The sequence below is a fragment of the Brachyistius frenatus genome, unplaced genomic scaffold (genome assembly GCF_029030835.1).
Source record: "Brachyistius frenatus isolate BFR_SWC_R1_liver_20210118 unplaced genomic scaffold, ASM2903083v1 Contig_105, whole genome shotgun sequence".
Classification (NCBI taxonomy): domain Eukaryota; kingdom Metazoa; phylum Chordata; class Actinopteri; family Embiotocidae; genus Brachyistius; species Brachyistius frenatus.
Genome location: NW_027210704.1, coordinates 33,788 through 57,004, shown reverse-complemented (window position 1 = coordinate 57,004; position 23,217 = coordinate 33,788). Strand labels below are relative to the sequence as shown.

At 36.7% G+C, this 23,217-nt stretch overlaps 1 protein-coding gene across 1 annotated transcript; it reads left to right on the top strand.

The window, feature by feature from the left end:
* The first annotated feature begins 7,711 nt into the window (after positions 1-7,711).
* On the top strand, positions 7,712-17,957 carry socs7 (suppressor of cytokine signaling 7). Its single transcript, XM_069712000.1, has 6 exons — positions 7,712-7,729; positions 8,450-8,618; positions 12,417-12,545; positions 13,596-13,731; positions 14,899-15,042; positions 15,830-17,957. The coding sequence occupies exons 1-5, from the start codon at positions 7,712-7,714 to the stop codon at positions 15,017-15,019; spliced, it is 573 nt and encodes a 190-aa protein (XP_069568101.1). The 3' UTR covers positions 15,020-15,042; positions 15,830-17,957.
* The last annotated feature ends 5,260 nt before the right edge of the window (positions 17,958-23,217 follow it).

The window sequence follows — 23,217 nt, the reverse complement described above, 5'->3', positions numbered from 1 at the left end:
CTTTTACAAATATTCAAATACAATTATCCCAACAGCTGCCATTAATACTCAGCCTTATTGTGAGGACGGATGCTGTGGATCAATATAAAATAATAATAATAAATGCATTTTAGGTTATAGGAGAGCCTATTTAATAAACGCAGAGGAAAAACTCCTACAAACAGCTGCAAGCAACAAACTCAACTTAGTAAAGTTGTGTTTTTATGTTCATTTCTGTGGGTAAAAATATGAAATTGTAGAGCAACCAGGTGGTGAGAGAGCATTGTGACAGAGGCTAAACTATACATGAAAGGTGTTCGGTGGTTTCGGGATGATCTGTGTGAGCCTTCCACGACTAAAGGTAGCTCTCTGTAATCTTTATGAACCTGTTGGTGCTAAATATGAACATCCTGATGTTCAGCGTTCGTCCTGCGATCAGAAAGTGATCATCTGTAATGTGAATTAGTTTTTTCCAGGAGGTGGTTGCTCACGTTCACCCTTCTTATCAACATAAATTCAGATTATTTGAGCATCACATGTTAACTGTCAAATGTACCACTGCTGATGTCATCATCCCTGAATGAACAAGTGAGGTGTGGCAGTAAATGTTGTGGCCGCAAGGAATTGGGTTGAGACGGCTGCCTTGTCAGACCTTCTCAGGGGAAAATTATTCCCGAACTTCCTTATCAGCCTCTCTTTACTCCCATCTGCTGGATGTAAATTGTCACTCATCCACGTTTAATCGTGCATGCAGGGCCTGATTTACTAAAGGTCTGCATGTGTAAAATCAGCGTAAACGCCACACCATGCGTGAATGAAAATGTCCAAGCTGATTTACTAACCACATGAAATGAGGATTGCATCTTTCAAATGTGCAGTTTAACACTCGGTGTCCATTTTGCGTGTTTGCCTGAATGCAGATGTAATATTGGGCATTTCTAATTGAACGTGCAAAATACTAGGAGGGGAAATGCAAATAAATTTAACAGGCGCAGTTGATATTTACTAAACTGGAAAGTAGATATAGGAGAAGTGATTGCGTGTGTATTTTAGTTGATTGAAGGGCAAGTGTTAATCATATGCTGACATTAGGAGAGACGGCTGCTCTTAAGGTAGGTAGGTATTTACTTTATTAATCCCCGAGGGGAAATGTGGTGAGTAGGAGACGCAGGGGAAACCACAGACTAGTCTGTAGTAGAGAACGTGGTTTTACTGAATGAAACCACATCACCTGCTTATCGCAGAAAGAGCTGGACCTGCTGATCAGTGTTTGTTAGAAGCATCTCATCCACCTGTTTTATTTGCCAACATTTTATTATGAACCATGTTTTTTTTTTTGTCTAATATCTTGCCATTTTCTCATAATTTAATCTATTGATCTTTTTTTTTTTCAAGACTACCTCCTTGATAATCTCCTATATATCATTTTGTTCTTGTTATATTTACAGTGGGTACGGAAAGTATTCAGACCCCTTTAAAGTTTTCACTCTTTGTTTCATTGCAGCCATTTGCTAAAATAAAAAAAAGTTCATTTTATTTCTCATTAATGTACACTCAGCACCCCATCTTGACAGAAAAAAACAGAAATGTAGAAATTTGTGCAAATTTATTAAAAAAGAAAAACTGAAATATCACATGGTCATAAGTATTCAGGCCCACTGCCAATGTAATGCAATTCAAATGCTGATTTTGAAACACTGTACAATAAATCACCTCTGGCAAAATCCATCACAGTACAATAACACTGTTGACTGTGTTTCTTGGTTTGTTTGTATATAATATATATATATATATATATATATATATATATATATATATATATATATACTGTGTGTGTGTGTGTGTGTGTGTGTGTGTGTGTGTGTGTGTGTGTGTGTGTGTATATATATATGTTGACTGTGTTTATTGGTTTGTTTGTATATAATATATATAGATATATAATGTGCTGTATATACTGTGCATTTTATATTTTATGTTTTGTATTTTTTACTGCTATTTTATTGCTTTTCTATTATTTTATTCTATTATTTCTATTATTATCTTATTGCTTCTGTATGCTGCTGTAGGGAAAAAAGTTCCCCTCGGGGATTAATAAAGTAACTAGCTACCTTGTATAGTCTTAGTTTGAGCAGTGGCACTGTAATACAGTTTTTTTCAGCTTATTTCAGCTTCTCCCACTGAGATGATGTGTTTCTGAAACACTGTGTTTCCTGTTTGAATTCTCCACAGAAATGGATGTGAAACACCTTTTGCCATGCAATTTATCCTAATTCCTATAATTCTTACCAGGAAACTCTTTTGTAAACTCTTCGTTTAAGCAGCAACACTCTAATGCAGTTTTATGTCTCACTGATATACTGAGATTTGAAACAATATATCCTGTAAATTTCCCCAAAGAAAGTGACTTGTTTTTGCCTGATACTTTATCCTTATTACCATAGTTCTTATGAAGAAACTTGTTTGTATAGTCTTAGTTTGCCAATGTAATGCAATTCAAATGCTGATTTTGAAACACTGTGTTTCCTGTTAAACTCTCCTTAAGTGAGTGACTTCAAAAAGCTTTTGCCATTTAATTTATCCTAATTCCTGTGATTCTGACCAGGAAACTTGTTTGTAAGCTCTTCGTTTAAGCAGCAACACTCTAATACAGTTTCATTTCTAACCGATATACTGTACTGACATTTGAAATACTGTATGGTGTGAAAAAAGTATTTCAAATCTCACTTTCTCATCCTAATGTAAAACTGCATCACAGTGCCATGGCTTAAACCAAGTGTTTACAAAAAAATGTCTTCATCTGTACTGTGTCAAATGGGATAAACTACATGGCCAAAGTGGTTTCAAGTCACTTTGTGTGGACAATTTCACGTGAAACACAATGTTTCAAAAACAGCCTTATCTCAGCGAGACAAGCTCAAATACAGCATAAAGCAGCGTTACAGTGTCACGGCTTCAACTAAGTGTTTACAAACAAGTTTCTCACTCAGAACAATGGCAAATGGGATAAACTGCATTGCCAAAGTGTTTTCAAGTAACATCTCTGTAAATTCACTGAAAACAACAAATCAAATCTCACTTTCTCATCCTAATGTAAAACTGCATCACAGCGCCACGGCTTAAACTAAGTGTTTACAAACAAGTTTCCTACTCAGAACTGTGTCAAATGGGATAAACTCCATGGCTAAAGTGGTTTCAAGTCACTTTGTGTGGACAATTTCACAGGAAACACAATGTTTCAAAAACAACCTTATCTCATCGAGACAAGCTCAAATACAGCATAAAGCAGCATTACACTGCCATGGCTTAAACTAAGTGTTTACAAAAAACATTTCTTCATCTGTACTGTGTCAAATGGGATAAACTACATGGCCAAAGTGGTTTCAAGTCACTTTGTGTGGACAATTTCACAGGAAACACAATGTTTCAAAAACAGCCTTGAGACAAGCTCAAATACAGCATAAAGCAGCGTCAAATGGGATAAACTACATGGCTAATGTGGTTTCAAGTCACTTTGTGTGGACAATTTCACAGGAAACAGTATTTCAAATCTCACTTTCTCATCCTAATATTTTTACATTAGGATGCATCACAGCGTCATGGCTTCAACTAAGTGTTTATAAGCAAATTTCTTCATCATTAGTGTGGGAAATGGGATAAACTACATGGCCAAAGTGGCTTCAAGTCACTTTGTGTCTGCAATTTCACAGAAAACAGCATTTCAAGTTTCACTTTCTCAGCCTAATGTAAAACTGCATCACAGCGCTAAGGCAGAAAACAGTATTTCAAATCTCACTTTCTCATCTCACTGCATCACAGTGCCATCGCCTAAACTAAGTGTTTACAAACAAATGTCTTCATCTGTACTGTGTCAAATAGGATAACCTACATGGCCAAAGTGGTTTCAAGTTACTTTGTGTGGACAATTTCACAGGAAACACAATGTTTCAAAAACAGCCTTATCTCAGCGAGACAAGCTGAAATACAGCATAAAGCAGCGTTACAGTGTCACGGCTTCAACTAAGTGTTTACAAACAAGTTTCTCACTCAGAACAATGGCAAATAGGATAAACTGCATTGCCAAAGTGTTTTCATGTCACTTTGTTTCTGTAATTTCACAGAAAACAGCCAATCTAATCTCACTTTCTCATCCTAATGTAAAACTGCATCACAGCGTCACGGCTTCAACTAAGTGTTTACAAGTAAATGTCTTCATCAGTAGTGTGGCAAATGGGATAAACTACATGGCCAATGTGGTTTCAAGTCACTTTGTGTGGACATTTTCACAGGAAACTCAATGTTTCAAAAACAGTCTTATTTCAGCCAAAGAAGCTCAAATACAGCATAAAACTGCATTACAGTGCCACGGCTTAAACTAAGTGTTTACAAGCAAATTTCTTCATCAGTAGTATGGGAAATGGGATAAACTACATGGCCAAAGAGTTTTCAAGTCACTTTGTGTGGACAATTTCACAGGAAACACAATTTTTCCAAAACAGACTTATCTCAGCGAGAGAAGCTCAAATACAGCATAAAGCAGCGTTATAGTGCCACGGCTTCAAGTCTTTACAAACAAATTTCTTCATCAGTAGTGTTGCAAATTGGATTAATTACATGGCCAAAGAGTTTTCAAGTCACTTTGTGTGGACAATTTCACAGAAAACAGTATTTCAAATCTCACTTTCTCATCCTAATGTAAAACTACATCACAGTGCCATCGCCTAAACTAAGTGTTTACAAACAAATTTCTTCATCTGTACTGTGTCAAATGGGATAAACTACATGGCCAAGGAGTTTTCAAGTCGCTTTGTGTGACAATTTCACAGAAAACAGTATTTCAAATCTCACTTTCTCATCCTAATATTTTTACATTAGGATGCATCACAGCGTCACGGCTTCAACTAAGTGTTTATAAGCAAATTTCTTCATCATTAGTGTGAGAAATGGGATAAACTACATGGCCAAAGTGGCTTCAAGTCACTTTGTGTCTGCAATTTCACAGAAAACAGCATTTCAAGTTTCACTTTCTAAGCCTAATGTAAAACTGCATCACAGCGCTAAGGCAGAAAACAGTATTTCAAATCTCACTTTCTCATCTCACTGCATCACAGTGCCATCGCCTAAACTAAGTGTTTACAAACAAATTTCTTCATCTGTACTGTGTCAAATGGGATAACCTACATGGCCAAAGTGGTTTCAAGTTACTTTGTGTGGACAATTTCACGTGAAACACAATGTTTCAAAAACAGCCTTATCTCAGCGAGAGAAGCTCAAATACAGCATAAAGCAGCGTTACAGTGTCACGGCTTAAACTAAGTGTTTACAAACAAGTTTCTCACTCAGAACAATGGCAAATAGGATAAACTGCATTGCCAAAGTGTTTTCATGTCACTTTGTTTCTGTAATTTCACAGAAAACAGCCAATCTAATCTCACTTTGTCATCCTAATGTAAAACTGCATCACAGCGTCACGGCTTCAACTAAGTGTTTACAAGTAAATTTCTTCATCAGTACTGTATCAAATGGGATAACCTACATGGCCAAGGAGTTTTCAAGTCACTTTGTGTGGACAATTTTACAGGAAATACAATGTTTCAAAAACAGCCTTATCTCAGTGAGAGAAGCTCAAATACAACATAAAGCTGCATTACAGTGCCATGATATAAACTAAGTTTTTACAAATAGATTTCTTCATCAGTACTATGTCAAATAGGATAAACTACATGGCCAAAGTGTTTTCAAGTCACTTTGTGTCTGTAATTTCACAGAAAACAGTAAGTCAAATCTCACTTTCTCGTGCTAATGTACAACTGCATCACAGCGCCACGGCTTCAACTAAGTGTTTACAAACAAGTTTCCCACTCAGAACTATGGCAAATGGGATAAACTACATGGCCAATGTTTTTTCAAGTTACCTTGTGTCTGTAATTTCAAAGAATACAGTATTCACAGATTCAACTAAGTGTTTACGAACACATTTATTCATCAGTACTATGTGAAATGGCATAAACTACATGGCTAAAGTTGTTTCAAGTCTCTTTGTGTGGACAATTTCACAGGAAACACAATGTTTCAAAACAGCCTTATCTCAGCGAGAGAAGCTCAAACATAGCAGAAAGTTGCATTACAAGTGCCTTTCTTGAAACTTTAACAACTTTATGTAATCTCCTTTGATCTGATTGGAGAAGCTTTGCAATGCAAACAGTCTCTACTGAGGTTAAAAAACCTTTCATGTTCTTGTTTGGATTATTATTGTTTTGTTGTTTTTTCTTGTACTTGTTTTGTTTTTTGGTAACACAGCGGTTTCTATTGACTCACAAAAGACAGTCTCTCACAGTGGTCAAACGCAAAAAAATTCATAGAACACAAACATTTCAGAAAACACAAACACATTTCACAAAACAAAAAAACATTTCACAGAACACAAAAACATTTCACAGAACACAAAAACATTTCACAGAACACAAAAACGTTTCACTAACCAGAAAAGGTAGCACCACACAAGTAGTGATTGGGCAGAACCCAAGTCAATCCACTTGCAGCATCCTGACATTGAGCATAATACTGTTTGTGGTTTGAGCCTATACTACGTTACCCTGAGAATTGCTGAAACCATAGAGTGGCTCATGATATGACACTTCAGGTGCAGTGGTATACTGCTACTGTCAATAATATCTACAGCAGGGGAATATGGCTAATGCTACGATGATGGCAACCAGTTTTTCACACAAATGTGCAGACTGTTTATGATGAATAATAAATATGATGCCATACATATACCTGGTTAGCATTGCTTTTATGGAATAGTCAGACTCGCTATGGGGGGCTAGGTAAACATTAGCTTTGTTTCCTGTGCCCAGCACCAATATTAGCGTTGGAAAAGGAGTGACACACCACCAGTGAATCGGTAGCCTACATAGGAGTGGCATACTGATGAGGGGATTGGATCTGAAGTGTCATATCATCCATCAGCCACACTCTCAGTGACTCTACGGGCTAATGTAGTAACGGCTCGAACCAGGAACAGTATTATGGGAGGGGTCAATGTCAAGATGCTGCAAGCAGATTGACCTGAGTTCTGTCCAATCACAAACATGTGTTGTCCTACCCTTTCCGGTTGGTGAAACATTTTTGTGTTCTGTGAAATGTTTTTGTGTTCTGTGGAATGTTTTTGTGTTCTGTGGAATGTTTTTGTGTTCTGTGGAATGTTTTTGTGTTCTGTGGAATGTTTTTGTCTTTTGTGAAATGTTTTTTGGTTTTGTGAAATGTTTTTGTGTTTGACCTTCAGAGCCACCGTAGTCTCTACTGCTTTAAGCTGAGTATGAAACTGCACAGCTTTAGTTTACATCAGATTTGATTATGTTGTCACCAAGATACAGGACCAATCAGTCATTATCCCAACATACAGAAGAAAACTGAATCCTCACTAATGCTGAAATAGAAAATATTTTGTAAACAATGACATTTTATATTGCTGAATACCACCTTTTTTCTTAATTAAGAGCCATTTTCTGACCTTTCAAATGCAGTTTTTGCCCTGAGCTGTGTCATTTCAATTTTGAAAAAAGCCTTAATAACTTCCTAAAACAGCTACCCTCTGTTATTTTAAACAAACATGACTCAGAAGTACATTTAATGGGGACTGTTTTATGTTGTAGATTAATCCATAGTTAATGCATTTAGTGTTCAGCAGGACAATATTTTTGTGTGAGTATGTTCATGGTATTAATGGAACATGTCACCAAGTGAAGCAGTGTGGTTTGGGGTTTTTGGTCAACAGTAGACCTCTATGGCACTAGGATACATCAGGCTTTTAATAGTGATTGTTTGTGTGGGTACATTTATCATTGCTTTTGGTTTTTATAGGATTAGCTGATGATAAATAATATAGACCTTGATTTGGGTTGCTGAAGACCAATCTTGATTGTAACATTTAGCTGTTGAGCCACATTTTGCTATCTTAATTCACCTCACTAAACTGAAGAGTCTGATTGGTAAATGCTGTTATTTTGAATGAATTAGACTAAAAAAAAAACACAAAAAACAACAACTTCCTTCCTTTACCTTTCCAAACTTAATTCCTATTTTTCTTCCCCCACTTCCCTTTTGTCTTGGCACATTCTTTTCTTTTCTATTGTCTTTTTTCTTGTTTCTATTGTAAGCTGCAGATATGTTAGCGGTCAATCTATTCACATGCTACGGTGTGCGATTTGAAAAAAACATTACCTTTTCAAAATTCAAGTACCACACAAGTAAGAGTCCTAACATGTAAGAGCACTATTTGTTGGTGTACTCAGGGAAGTATGTCATTTGGAACACAGCATTAATCTGTGACACAAGTTGAAAAGTTGTAGTTTGTCTTTAGCACGGGAACGCAAGAAAAAAAAATTCAGTTCACGTTTACATTATTCCTTCTTTATTTGTTAATTCGTTAATTAGCTCCTGAATGTTTTGTTGTGTTCTCTGCCTGCAGTGTGGCTGGTACTGGGGTCCCATGAACTGGGAAGATGCAGAAATGAAGCTGAAGGGGAAACCGGACGGATCCTTCCTGGTCCGTGACAGTTCAGACCCTCGATACATCCTGAGCCTCAGCTTCAGGTCGCAGGGAGTCACGCACCACACACGCATGGAGCACTACCGAGGTGAAGCGCGCGCACGCACGCACACGCGCACACGCACACACACACACACACACACACACACACACACACACACACACACACACACACACACACACACACACACACACACACACACACACGGACACACAGTTTTAGGCTATTGATTGAGTACAGGTGAAGGACTTGTTTACAACCAAACCTTAACCTACTTTTGTGTGTGTCTTAATTCAAATAATACAGTTCATCCCGTAGACCTTAAGATTAAAACTCCTGATATATTCCAGGGTTGCCAGGAGGAAGGGTGACAGAGGATCCATTCAATACTTGATTTCCGTGTAGGTTATTCTACAGTTAGCGCTTGTTAGTTTATAACAGAAGCCAATTTTTACACAAGACATATGAAAACAAAATAAATAAAATGCTTCACAGACAAAACAGGTAAAAAAAAAACATCAAGATGGCAGATTGTTTCAAAGTAGAACAAAAATCTTTCCCCGCGATCATATTCATCAGTTTGCAGTTACATTACATTACATTTAATTTAATTTAGCTGACGCTTTTATTCAAAGTGACTTACAATCAGTGCATTTCAATCATGAGGGTACAAATTCAGAACAACAACAATTAAGAAAGTACAATTTTCTTCAAGATAGCCAAACTTCAAAGTGCTATAAGTAAGTGCCATTTTAAGTGCCACTAAAGTGCTACCTATTCAAGGTAAAGTCGGAAAAGGTGTGTTTTTAGTTTGCGGCGGAAGATGTATAGACTTTCTGCTGTCCTGATGTCATTGGGGAGCTCATTCCACCATTTAGGAGCCAGGACAGCAAACAGTCGTGATTTTGTAGTGTTTAGCTCACAGTGAGGTAGGGAGCAGTTGAAGGAAATATCTTCTGATTTAAGTGAGCAAACCCTTTTTCATACTTTTACATCATTAAATGAAATGAACAAACTAATCCCGGTGTTCCTGAGTTCGACATCTGGTTGACTGAGTAATTTTACTAAAATGTTGAAAGGAATTCAGGTTTTAATTAGAGTTTTTGCAAAGAGTCTTCACAGTAAATATTGGGCTACAGACCCTCGCAAACCCATGAGTACAGGGAAGATGTAATTACAGCTTAATCCATCAAAGCTCCATGTCTAAGCTGTACCCTAAAACCAAAGACCAGAAGAAATAGATTTTCAAAAAACAGTCTGAAACTCAACATTGGTGCTCACAAGGATGGAGTATTCAGAGCACACACAACCCACACACCTTTATATGCTGGTTATTCAACACTTTAGATGTTTAACAGAGATATGCACACACTACCATGATGAGGCACCTCAGATATTTATGCATTCATGCAAGCAGACTGTGTACCACATACAGTATAGGAGTATGGACATACAATTGTGCTCCATAAATTTGTACTTCCTGTTCACCAGGTCCAAATTGCAATCAAAGATGTGCCAGGGCTTTCATTTACAGACAAAAGCCGTTTTCCCATGAATAGTGGCCCTAGGCAGGGCGATGAAAATTATCTTGTGCTTATTGAACACTAACATATTTGTTAACATTGCTGTGATGTCAAAGGTGTGACTAGAGATGTAGATCAAATGTGTTGTCCCCGAGGGGAAATTTGTCACAGAATTAATTAATTCCCAGACAAACAGAGCAACATCCTCCCAACTCTTACAATACAAAAGAATTAATGCATCAACGTGCCAAAGTTCACAATGTGTTCCAAGCATGTTTTTGACACACTCACCGTAGCACCACACACTGGTGTCTAGTGAAACTACAGACTTCTGCTTCTTTGTTGTGATGGAAGATTTATTTCTCACCATGATAGGTCTTGAACTTGTTGAAACAGCAAAAACAGAAAAGTGTACATGTAGATGCATATTGTTCTACTAACAGATGCAGCAAAACAGTCAAGAGAAGCATTAAATTGCTGCTAAGTGTCATAAATGACATTGGAACAAAGGAGTTTTTGCAACAGCTGCTGGAAAACAGGACAGTATGCTGGGGATAACTCTCAAGCACGAGTTCAGAAATAATGAGTGATGACTCACCGTTCGTCCCATCAAAGAAAAACGACTCTTTGTCAAATAGGAACCAGAACACTGATTAGTTGACTAATCAACCAAAGATGTAAAAACGATTGAGCACAAAGTCAGAGTAGAGATGCAAATAAATCTCAAAGAATTCCAATAGTTCCTGACCCAATAGATAAACCACAAGCCTCAAAACATAGTATCATCAGAGATGTATGCCTTTTTATAACGATGCAAAACAGCAAGGGCTCCATAGATGAATACTATTGAAGAGTAGCTATGTTTTCACCTAGTGTATATATTTAAATGTTCAATTATGTTTATACTTTTTACTATCTAGGTTCATGATTGTGATTTAAAAGCCTTCTCCACACCTCCACAATTATAATTCTTGAGAAAACAAACCAAATTATTAATGTATTTGAATTTCACCACATTTTCACAGAAGAATTGTTTCCAATTGGTAAACAATTATCCTCAGACTGGTTAAATCCACTTCCATAAACAATATTGTGAAAATGAACTCATTGCCTTCAATGGTACAGTAGCTACAGCCCTGAAAACACATACATTTCTGTTTAGAAAATGTTTAAAACACACCCTACCACAAAGAAGTTCTCAGAATTTAAACAAACAAAATCAGAAAACTGTTTGTACAAGTTACAGAATTTACTATTAATCTTGCTTTGTGTTTTTTTGGAAACACACAGAAAATAATAATTACATAAAATAAAATATCAGAATAGAAAAGAGATTTAATAAAGTAAAACTGCAACACTGCAACAACTCATAAAAACATCACATGCATACTGTATTTGCACACATCACATGTGGAATCTTCTATGTGGAACCAGGCAAATAATAAAATACACATATTCACATGCAGAAGTCAAGTTTTATTTAGCTTTATTTATTCAGCAAGTCTCAGTGAGATCAAGATATCGTTTGCAAGAAACATAAGAACAAATAACATTTACAACATCACAGCAATGAAAACCATTCATTTCAAATAACCATACACATACACAAAACACACACACACACTCAAGGTTACATTGGTTAAAACTTTCACAAATATTATTAGAAATACGAGATCTCCTAGAGGTATGGGTATCTCCGACTGCAATCTGTTGCAGCTCATTTCTGTTGTAAGGTAGAGGAAACCCCTGTCCTCCAATTCCCCAATGCACTGCACTTAAAAAGATAGATGCAAATAGATAATACACACGTAATCTAATTAAACCTCGACATCAATTTGACAACACATTTAGAAAAAAATGCTTCAAAGTGAGAAAACACAACTCCAGGAACACAAAAATCACAACATAATACATTAGCAGTGTTAACGTTGCATTGCTCTCCAGCATTTAAAGACAGTGCTTGATATTACAACTTGAAGTAAGTGTCAGTGTAAACTTTCTTTATTGTGCAGCTCTACATTTACTTGGCTGGGCCATTTAATTGTTTTGGTCCATCCTGTTTGCTCTGCCCAGGTAGCTCTTTCTCCACAGCTCAGCCAATTACAATAAAGCTCTTTATCTGAAGGACATTTTTGTAAGACAGGTGACTTGAAGACCCTGAAACATTTACCGTGAAACTACAAGAGCAATTCTCTCAGCATGTAGAGTGTTTAATGTTGTTTAATGTGTTTAGTGTTTAAATGGTTTGACATGTTTAGTGCAAGTATAAAAATGATTCACGTTTCACTCATGTGAGGATGATTTAAAGACAATAAAATGCTACATGCTATACATACATAAAAACTTTTCTGTCTGCCTTTAGGAACATTTAGCTTGTGGTGTCACCCGAAGTTTGAGGACCGCTGCCACTCTGTGGTGGAGTTTATCGAGCGAGCCATCATGCACTCCAAGAACGGCAAATTCCTCTACTTTCTCCGCTCCAGAGTCCCAGGTAAAAAAATATAGGTCATATATCTGCACGCAGCCCAAGCCAATCAAAAATGAATGTGAGCTGCCCCTTTGTGAGAAGTGCCTGAGACACAGGAACGGAGAAATGTAACAGCTGTATGTCTGCATTCAGCCTGCGAAGGATTTATGATTTTGTGAATGCATGTCAAAATTCTCTAAATATGACAAGACTGATCATGTATTATTTTTACTTTAGAGTTTTTACTCTATGTTGCAAATATACCTTATGAGACAAGTTTTTTAAATACTGCAAGTGTGTGCATTGGAATTTACTCTGTCAACACTTGTTTCCTTGGGCACTTCATGCATGTACTATATCTGTTGTTAACGTAATGCACCTACGAGCTAATTTTACAACTGACAGCAATTCAAAAAAAATTATGAAGTTTATGACATGTTGAATACTGTGTAAATAATATCAAATACTAGCATTCACTTTCAAACATTACACAGCTATGACAGAACTTCCACAAGTTGCTATTATTTCAGGGGAAATATGTATCCTTACTTAAAAAAGTAAGTATTAAATATTACTGTGACTTCTAATTGGGAAATATATCCCTTCCACATAACACCAGCAACCTATATTTCACATTTTTAAAATGTATTAAATGTGTGAGGGTCTCCGGTAGTGCTGAACTTATTAGCTCACTGCAGTTGCAGCAGGCAGCTGTTTTCAGATAAAAGCTAAAAAAAAAAAAATCCACTGCCTTTACAAGCTAAAGAGAAGTCAGTGGAGACCAAAAATAGAGCTAAAAGACTGTGAATATTAGACTTATATCAGATCAATTAAAACACCACTACAGATTAAGGCCATTTTTTGCTGTTTACTGTATTTGAAAGTGTCGAGTAGCAACAGAAATGAGGAAATAGAGAGGGGGAGTGATGTGCACCAAAGGAATCAAACTTGCCTACCTGTGATAGCCATTGGGCCACCTAGATGCCCCAAAGAATAGATGTGTCACAGTGATAGAGAGAGGGGATTGGTTGGGTCAAAATGTGTTAGTAAGTCAAATTTGACTCTTTGTTCCAGGGCTTCCTCCCACTCCGGTTCAGCTGCTGTATCCTGTTTCTCGCTTCAGCAACGTGAAATCACTACAACACCTCTGTCGCTTCTGCATCCGACAAATAGTCCGCATTGATCACATCCAAGAGCTTCCACTGCCCAGGTACTCAGCTCCTATCAGTCATGTAATCATTTGTATATTCACCATCTTGTAGATATACTGTTTACAGCTGTGGAAAACTCTGCACCCCCTTTGAAGCACTTATTTTCCAAAGTGCGATCCCAAGTTTTTGACAAAGAGCTTGTCAAGACCTCGTTTTCTCTTTGAGCTTATGGTCAAACTATGTGAGGATAAACATTAGACTCTTTGATCACTATTGAGCATATTGAGAGATTTTAACTCTTTAGCAGCTGTTATGCTCTTTTTATATACAGTCTGTGGTTGGGCTCTATTGTGTTACACAAATCTGGATCAATTCTGCCACAGAAACCAGGAGGACGGAGACACATAGGGCATGTTGATGTGCTTAAATTAGGCATAATAATAAAAGTTGTTTATATCTAACCAAAAGCTAAGATCAGGAGCTAGGTCTTGAGACATTTTCTAACATTCAGCATGTCAGAGAGAAATGTCTGAGGATTTAAAAAAAAAATTGGTGCTAGCAATGAGGCTGTGTGACATCTCAACAAATATTGGATAGCTTGCCATGGACTTGAATGGAGTTTTCTAATGCTTTTGTTGATCTCCTGGTTCTTTATTTGCCTGCTTCCAGCAGGGCAAACCTCTCACTTACCCATCTTACCTGATGAATTGGAATAATATGAGGTACATTTATACATAGACATTTATGGCGACCAGCATCTAGCCAGATTAATTTAGATTTGACCCTGGGCAAAAAAAATGTTGTCGGGCCCCTGTTACAATACTTTAGGTTTCAGTGTTTTTCTCTTTATTTTCTGAGACATCCAAAAACCACTCAGTTAAGATGAAATAATTAAGTTAGTTAATCAATCAAAATTGTCAGAAAATTTTACAGTTTATTCATTATTTAATTTGAAAAATCAATCGATCATTAAAGAAAATATTGTATTAATAACAAAAATGATTAGTAATGTTTGCCTCACAGTACTCCTCTAATGAAATACTACTTTGTCTGAAGTTTTCTCTGTTAACAACCTACAACAAGCTTACAAAATTTGCTCAAGTAAAAAAAAAATATTCTAAAACTAGATTATTAGGTTCTGACACAGCAAATTTACAATTAATCAAGTTATGTACCCTTTGTGTTTGACTATACCTTCTCTTGTGTATATTTGTACTTCTTTCCAGACCACTGATCTCCTACCTGAGTAAGTTTTATTACTACGACCCTGAGGAGGAGATGTACCTGTCAATAAAGAGCATTCGGAGGGTGGTGGGAGCAGTGCAGGAGGCTGAGTCGCAGACGTAGCAGCACAGATATCCTCAGCTCAAGTGAGTTAATTCCTCATCAGCTTACTTTAGTTGTTACACTTGTAGATACACAGATGTTATTGTAATTTTAAGGCACATAGAAAACTCTCTGGGATGCTTTCCCCTCACCCCAACTGGTTGAGGAAGATGGTTGCCCACCTCTGAGCCTCGTTCTGTTGAAGGTTTCTCCAGTTAAAAAGGAGTCTTTCCTTCCCGCTGTTGGTGTTTTTTTCTTCCTGTTAAAGGAGAGTTTTTTCCTCCCTCATGTGGGAACTGTTGAATTATTGGGTTTTTTTGTGTAATGCTGTTAAGTTCTGTTGTAACGACTTTACCATGTTAAGTGCCCTGAAATAATTTAATAATATGAATAAATTGAATTGAATTGAATTGAATTGGAAACTTTATTTAAGTATATTTTTTGATACTTTGATCCTTTACTTTCTTGTTAAAACTTGAAGAAAGAATAATCCAACAAAGTTGTAATGAGTTTTTGCAACAGTAATATTTTTAGCCCTCTGTTTAAAGGAATAGTTTGACAGTTGGAAGGTATTGCCCTTCACTTTAGTGTTGAGAGTTAGAAACGATCAAACGACTCCCATGTCTGTACAATAAATGTGAAGTTACAACCAGTAAACTTAGCTTAGCATGAAAACCAGGAATATGTAAACAGCTCTGTTCGAAGGTAACAATGTCCCCTCAGTATGATGATCCTGTAACAGTGATATTCTTGTGTGATATATATTAATTTTCCATTTTATGTGATAATATCTGTAATTTTACCCCATCTTGTCTCCAATGCTGTCTCTAGGTTTCTTATGGAGGACTGATCTTTACTGGTCTGCCAGTCTTCCAGCATCCGCCAATCAGAGTCCTTGGAAGTCCGTGTGTCAAGTTGGATTGAAACACCCTCCGATCGGTTTATTTGGACTCATGAAAGAAGGGATGACTGCTGTTGGATTAGTGGATTGTGACAAGAAGTGCAGAAGCAGAAGACTAAGTCACGTCTTACAGCGACCGCAAAAATGTTCTCACCTGAAAACATGTTGACAGACACAAAATGACAGCTTGATTTATGAACTCAATTTTTAAATTTCCTGAACATGCTGAACTGGACTTTTAAAACTCAATGCACTGGTCAATTTGTACAACTGTTGTTCGCAGCCATTTTCTTGTTTTTCCTTCCATTCTGTTAAAATAAGGGATTTCGGATTGAAACTTGCCCTCAGGATAGATATACACACAGAGGCAGGGCTACAGAGGCCCATCATTGAGTGTAACTGTTTAACAAAACATTTTAGGTGTCATAAACCTAATCCCAAAATGTGAAATTCTGAATCAGCTAAATTTAGATATTCCTGCGAGGTATATGATGACATTTATTAATTTTGTTGTCACTCCTTTGACATATTGTGATGTACTGTAGTTTGATTAAGGTAACTTCTCTTTAATAGTAACACTTGAGGGTCATTCTTTATGATACACTCACAGAAGTCTGGATTACAAGACCCAGGATTATCACATACAATTTGTGTGTACATAATTTGAGAAATCATGAACTTGTTGAAAATTTGCCGCACTGAAGGAAAATACTCTATGCAGGGGTTGCACAGGCATGGTTGTATTTAATCAAAGAAGAACTTTAAGCTGCAAACAACAATTATTTGTATCAACAAAATGTTTCACAGCTATTTTCTTTAATAATTGACTGATTGTTTTGTGTATAAAATGTCATAAAACAGTGTAATCCTCATTCCCTGAAGCCCAAATTAATATACAAAAATTGTATATGTTGTCTGACCAACATAAAAATCCAAAGATGTTAAGTTTACTAACATAGAAAACTATAAACATAGCAAATATTTAAATTTAAAAAGCTGGCACCAGTGAAGTTAAATGTTGCCATTATCCTTTTCTGTCAATCAAATGATTGTTTAACTAATCATGAGAGTTTATGAGTTCGGGTCAGTCTCCTGGTGCCTTGAGAAATAATGTAACTGACTTGTATAGTGGGTCAGCAGAGGCCCCACAACCAATTTTTGTTCCAGGATTCCTTAGGCGGTTAATGCAGCCATTCTCTAAAGCATTAAACTGTCTGTCTGCCTTTAGCCATTAACATTGGATTGTTGCAGTAAGACATTTCAAACTACATACCCCTCTCCAAAAGGAAACAAAAAACACAAAACTTTTAGAACATATAAAGTAAACCCACCAGTCTTAATCTCTATAATTCTCTAAAATGAAAAAACACCTTCAGATGCTGGCAGACATCAGTTTTAGATGTCCTATTTGTTGAAAGATGTGTATGTGTTTGTCTAGTTTTCCTTCCAACATTTCCCAGAATTCCTCTTAACAACCTCCAGATAGCCTGGTTGTTGCTTTTGTAACCAACCAATGATAAAAAAAAAAAAGAAAGAAGAAAGAGCAGTAACTGCAGCTCATTAATAACTTAATAAACAAAAAGTGTGTCTCAGATCTCACCTGCACCTTAATCGACACAAATCCTGGAGTTTCTTCCTTTTCTGGTCTTATTAAATTCCTGTTTAGTGTTTGTTGCTCTTACAAGCCGAAGAAAAGAAAATCAGAACTCCAGTTTACAATCTAAACGGATGATTTTAAACGTAATTTTTCTGTTACTATCAAATAGTTTACTGTAATTTGAGGGAATATAAAGAGTTTTGCAGGTAAACCGAAATCTAATGCTGAGAAACAATATTGTACTGTGATGATAGCTGCCTCATTTCCCCCCACCATGCCCTGCCTCAGTGTGTATATCTTCCACAACTGCTCTCTACCTGTCAGTTTTCTTTGTTGAAATACCCAGGTGTGTTTTGCTCATACTGTTGTTGTTTTTTCAGTACCCGGAAGATGGCTACTGGGTCAGCGTTTTCAGTAAAAAGGAAGAAAAATAAATATTAGTGTGTGGCATATTTTTTCAATTTGAGTATTTGTATGTAAAAATGAATATTTCTATATACAATAGATTTATATACTGATGGTATCTCACCTTACCTAATTCAAAGTTTGGACATTTACAAGTTTCATATAATTTTGATATACAACTTTATAATAATAACTATTGTCACTGAAAAGGATACAAGTAGATAATATTATTTTGAGCAGGCACCAAAGATTAAGTCTCAATGTTGTTGTTGTTTTTTTCATTTCAACACTTTATTGATATAGTTCACTGTTCAGTTATGTTGTCAACATAAATGTCTCGGTCTTGTCAAAACCATGTATCCCCTTGGCAAAATGTTTCTCAAAAGGTTCAACTTAAATTTTGTTTGAAGAACCTTCAACCACATTACATGGTCTTCCTCAGCAGAGGGAGATGCTAAATTTGCTCAGGTTTGTTGTTATCATGTGACTAATCAGCAGATGAACAATTAAGTGGAATCTGTACATCACATGATTGCTGCTGAATTATCTCCATTACAACTGTGTAATACTTGTGTATTAAGGAGCACCACAAAACAGGGTTGAAAGCTTTGGAAACAGTAAGCTGGACATTATGCAGACAATTTATTTTCTAAGCTGCCATTTCCACATTTAAAACATATTTTGTTAAAATATTAGGTTCTAATATCTTTTTTTGCCTCATCATTGGATATATCTGAACAAAATTGGAGATACAGGAAGTCTACATTCTACAGAAATAAAGTAGGAAATATTGGATCATGGATTTATTTTTTTGACCTAAATATAGACCAATTTGCATGTATTTTGGTGACGAAATACTAAAAGCTGCTTTTAAAATATCAAAATATTTAAAATATGTCACCCTATGGTTCTTCAGTGTCTGAACCCAAATCCCATTCAGGAGCTGCTATTTACAGTTATTTTCATTGTCTATTCATATACTGATTCATTGATACTATTTTACAATCAAAAGGGCCCAAAAATATACATTTAATTATTTTATACTTGAAATATTTCGTTTATTTTTCCATATGAGGCAAAGAAAAACAGGAATTAGACATTTCTTTGCATTTTTCAATGAAGTAAACAATTCATTGATTAATTATTTCAACTCTAGTACAGACGAGGAAACACGACATGTTATGCTCCGGTGCAGACTGTTTAAAGATTGAAACACCGTCTCTACTTAGCAGCTGACTTAAATACCAACCTCATTTAGTTCTGGTGTGGATAAACTTTAGGTTCTGTAAAAAGGTGAGTGATTATCAGTGTGTGTTTGCTGTTGTGAATTAATTTGGATTTTTGGGCAAAACCTTAATTATTTTCTATCATAATAAATAGAGTAGCATGTTTCTTTTTTGGAAATGAAGGGTTTGAATGTCAGAGTGGATGGGGGACGATGGCTTTATCTTTACAACAATCACTGGGTTTATCAGAAGACATGCTTAATGTCAAAGTGTCTTAAATTAAGGCATTAGACCACAATTTCCCCCTCACTATTCTTACCCAGTGTTAAACACTGGCTCAAGATGCCAGTTCTTTAGATGAACCTAACTTCAGCTTTACTTTCATTATTTATTAAATATTTCTATCACTATACCTCAACTATTTTTCAGAGAAATCAAAATAAGTTTTGTTTTCCACGCTAGCGATGTGGCTCTTGGCAATACTGGTCGGTGGGTCAGTCCACCTCTTTGGTCCAGACTGCAATATCACAACAACTATTAATGGACGGATGTGAACATATTTTTATTGTCCCCAAAGGATGAATCCTAATGACTTAGTTTGTGTCTTTTACTTAATGAAGTAAAGTCCCTTTGATAAGCACCAGGTCACTCAGGTCAACAGCATTTTCGTTGACTATTATCATTCGAAGACCCATTGCACATACACACAGATTCATTCATACTGTAAACTTGCGCTCAACAAATGTCACTTCGAAAACCCCATGTCTTTAAGAAAGGATGATGAAATTTAAACTTAATCTCTGAGATGCACGTCTTACATCAAACTTACTTCATTCATCTGGTGACAAAGCTAGCCATTGATTGTTGATCTTGGGATGGACTTTGCTCCCAAATAACTGTACATAGAAGTTCCATAAAGAACTATTTGCTGGTTGTTGTTGTTGTTGTCTTTGCATGTTTCTGCCGTTTGCACTGTAGCATCTAATCTCAGAGTACCACACGTTTTCCCACAGGCTGATAGTGTTAGCCAGGCAGGGATTTTATAGGACAAATCAATCAGGGGCTTTGCAGAACTGTCCAGTATTAGTATTCAGTATGTCTGAATGGGATGCTTTCTGCTCTTTTGTGTGGGGGTCTTCGCAAGACATTTGCAATTAACTCACTAACTGGTGTGGTTTTTAAAGAATTTTAAAGCAAAAGTCCCAACACGCATAAAGTGGCCTTAAATATAGACTCAAGTGCTGCAAGTGTTAGTATTGGGCCACGGGTGTGTGAACACTGGGGTTAGATATGGTGAAGAGCAGATGTGCCCTGTAGCTGCCAAATATTTGCCATAGAATATAGACGGGTATTCATTGGTGCACAGCTGACACAAAGATGTTGTTACTTTGTTATTTTTATGCACTCACTCACCAGTGGAGTGCATTAAAAAAATGCTTTCAACATGTCAACACTCATCCTGAATTTTGTGCTGTGCTTATTAATTTTTTTTTCTTATGAGAGGATAATAAAGTCATTTTGAATTTCTTTTGTCAAATCATCACCATCTGGATCCAGGTGATTTAGAAGCAGTTCGAATCTCAGCTGGTTGATTTGCACACTGACACTGTGGAACATAGCTTTTAATCAGAGGCCTGACCGCCTCCAACATGTGATCTATAGCACAGTGGAGCCTGCATGTCACAGTCAGATCCAACTATTGTCAATGAACCCCGACATTGTCATGGCGCCAACAGAACTGCTCTAAATAGAGATTTTTTAAATAGACCATACTGTCTATAAATACCTCCCAGATCTGCTCCATTTTTACTTTTGTGGAACTCCTCTTGCAGTGACTTCCACGCTATTTCTGAGCATGTGCTGATAGTTATTTTTAGATGCTTTGAGGATGATCTCTCACACGGGATCAGATTCTCAGGCACACAGTGATCAAATGGATATCTCTCTTCACTAATTAAAGCCAACAATTTGTTTACTTCTGAAAAAGTGCCAATACCACACTGTTAAAACCCCCCTGAAAGTCCTGCATTTAAAGTGATAAGTCAAAGTGTGTGAAGATAATTGGGAAAATGGTATTTTTAAAATACATTTATTGTGTAAGCAACTGTTGCTGATTTTCTAAATAAAATGACTGATTATTAGAACAAAGTGACACTTCACAATGTTTATTTTGTCCAAGCAGCAGTCCAAAACTAAAAATGACTGAAAATGTATTAAATTCATGGAATTCCCAAATTTTGTTGCATGACAACCCAAAAACAGTGCCTCCCGCTGTGGCTATTGTCAGCACAGAGGCATTCAAAAAAAACAAAAAAACTTCAAGCCAGCATTGTTTAAGCATTAAGAAAACCTGTATGTTTTCTGACAGCTTAATTGTAAAGGTAACTTCTCAAAGACTGAAAGCTTACAGTCTTGATGTGCTTGTCTCATCACGCCCACTCAAAGCCAACTCAAAAGCCCACAGAGGCCTCACAAACTTCATGCATTCAATTATCCTGTAATCCTGTGGCTGCGTGAGGATCTTCACTCTTCCTAATATGGCTAGTTTGACAGACTTATCCATGTGTGCCCAGGTGTTCTCATGTTTCCTTACTTTCTCAGACAGATACTTCATAGCCCTTACTTTTAAACAGCAAATACAGAAAAGCAAATAAATGCATTAGCATGACGCATCTAGCTAACCACGCCTATCCATAATGCCAGCTACTGGAGAAGCCATGTTGCTTAAATCCATTTTCTTGAAAAACAATAAATGAAATTCAGTGGAAGAGATCTGATTAAAGTAATCGGAAAAGAGCAACTACCTCCCTCAAATCACCCAGAGAGCTGACACACAGGTATCTGGTGTCTCTGTAATGGCGCCCTCTGTGGAGTCTATAACTGGATAGTGTGTTAACATGCCCAAGTGGCCATGGAGGCAAATGAGCAGGTTGGCAGTCCAGGAGGGGTTTCAGGTGAAGCTTCATTTACGTAAAACACCACAACACAGACTCGCCATCACCTACCAGTATTCCTTACACAAACAAACAGAGGCGGGCGGGTGGACAGACGGACAGATAGATAGACCATAGCGTATTCATGTTTCCAAGAAAAAGCAGGAAGCCAAGAGCAAGTTCTGCTGCGACCAGACCATGGCTCCTTATAATCAGGACCAACAATGACCTTCAGTGCACAGATCAAAGAGAAGGACAAAAGCACTTTAAGTATTATTGCTCAAATCTAATGCTGTTACAGTTAAACCTTAATGTTGTCCACTACATACAAATACTTCTGTTGGCAACAATTCACAACCATTATATTTTGAGGCTTTATATCAGCATGAATGATGTCCCAGGCCTCAAGATGGACCAGTGCATTGGTCAGCTGAAATCACACAGATTTAGTCTTGTCAGGTTAAAACAACACACACGTATTGATTTTCCAAATGTAATGTATGCAGTAAAATATTAAGTTGATAATACTAAGGATAGTAAACAGGAAAAGCGAGCATAATTAATGTAGACCTGGACACATCTCACTCATGAAAAGAAACTGGTCATATCTGAGTGGCATGTACTCATACAGACTCAGGTCCAGGAGCTCAAACTCAAGACAAAATGGTGTCATCTTTGTTTATTTTCATGGGCATTATTTTGTTGGTTAAAATGTCCTTATACTTGGACCATAGGTTTCCTGCCTGCCCGATCAGAGTGGGAGGCCAACAGGATCGTGTTAGCTAACTGAAAGTTGTCTGTGGAGGGTGAGAAACATGGTTTTACAAAGAGCCAACACTGATACTTACCACCACGCAAAGTAATGAGTGGAGTTAAAGTACTTCAATTTGTTTAAAGTAATGAGTGCACTCTAAACAAATTGAAGTACTTTTACTTTATCTAGTATAATATATATTTTACAAAAAAAAATTTAAATTTGGACAATCATTAATGACTTAAGCTTTAAAATTCACAATAATGCATCAGTAATATCAATCCAAAAACCTACCGGGAGAATTCCTGCACAGTATGAACTTTTACTTTTGACACATTTGTACATTTTGATGATACCACTTACTTTTACTTAAGTAAGGTTTTTAATGCACTATGAAGCACAC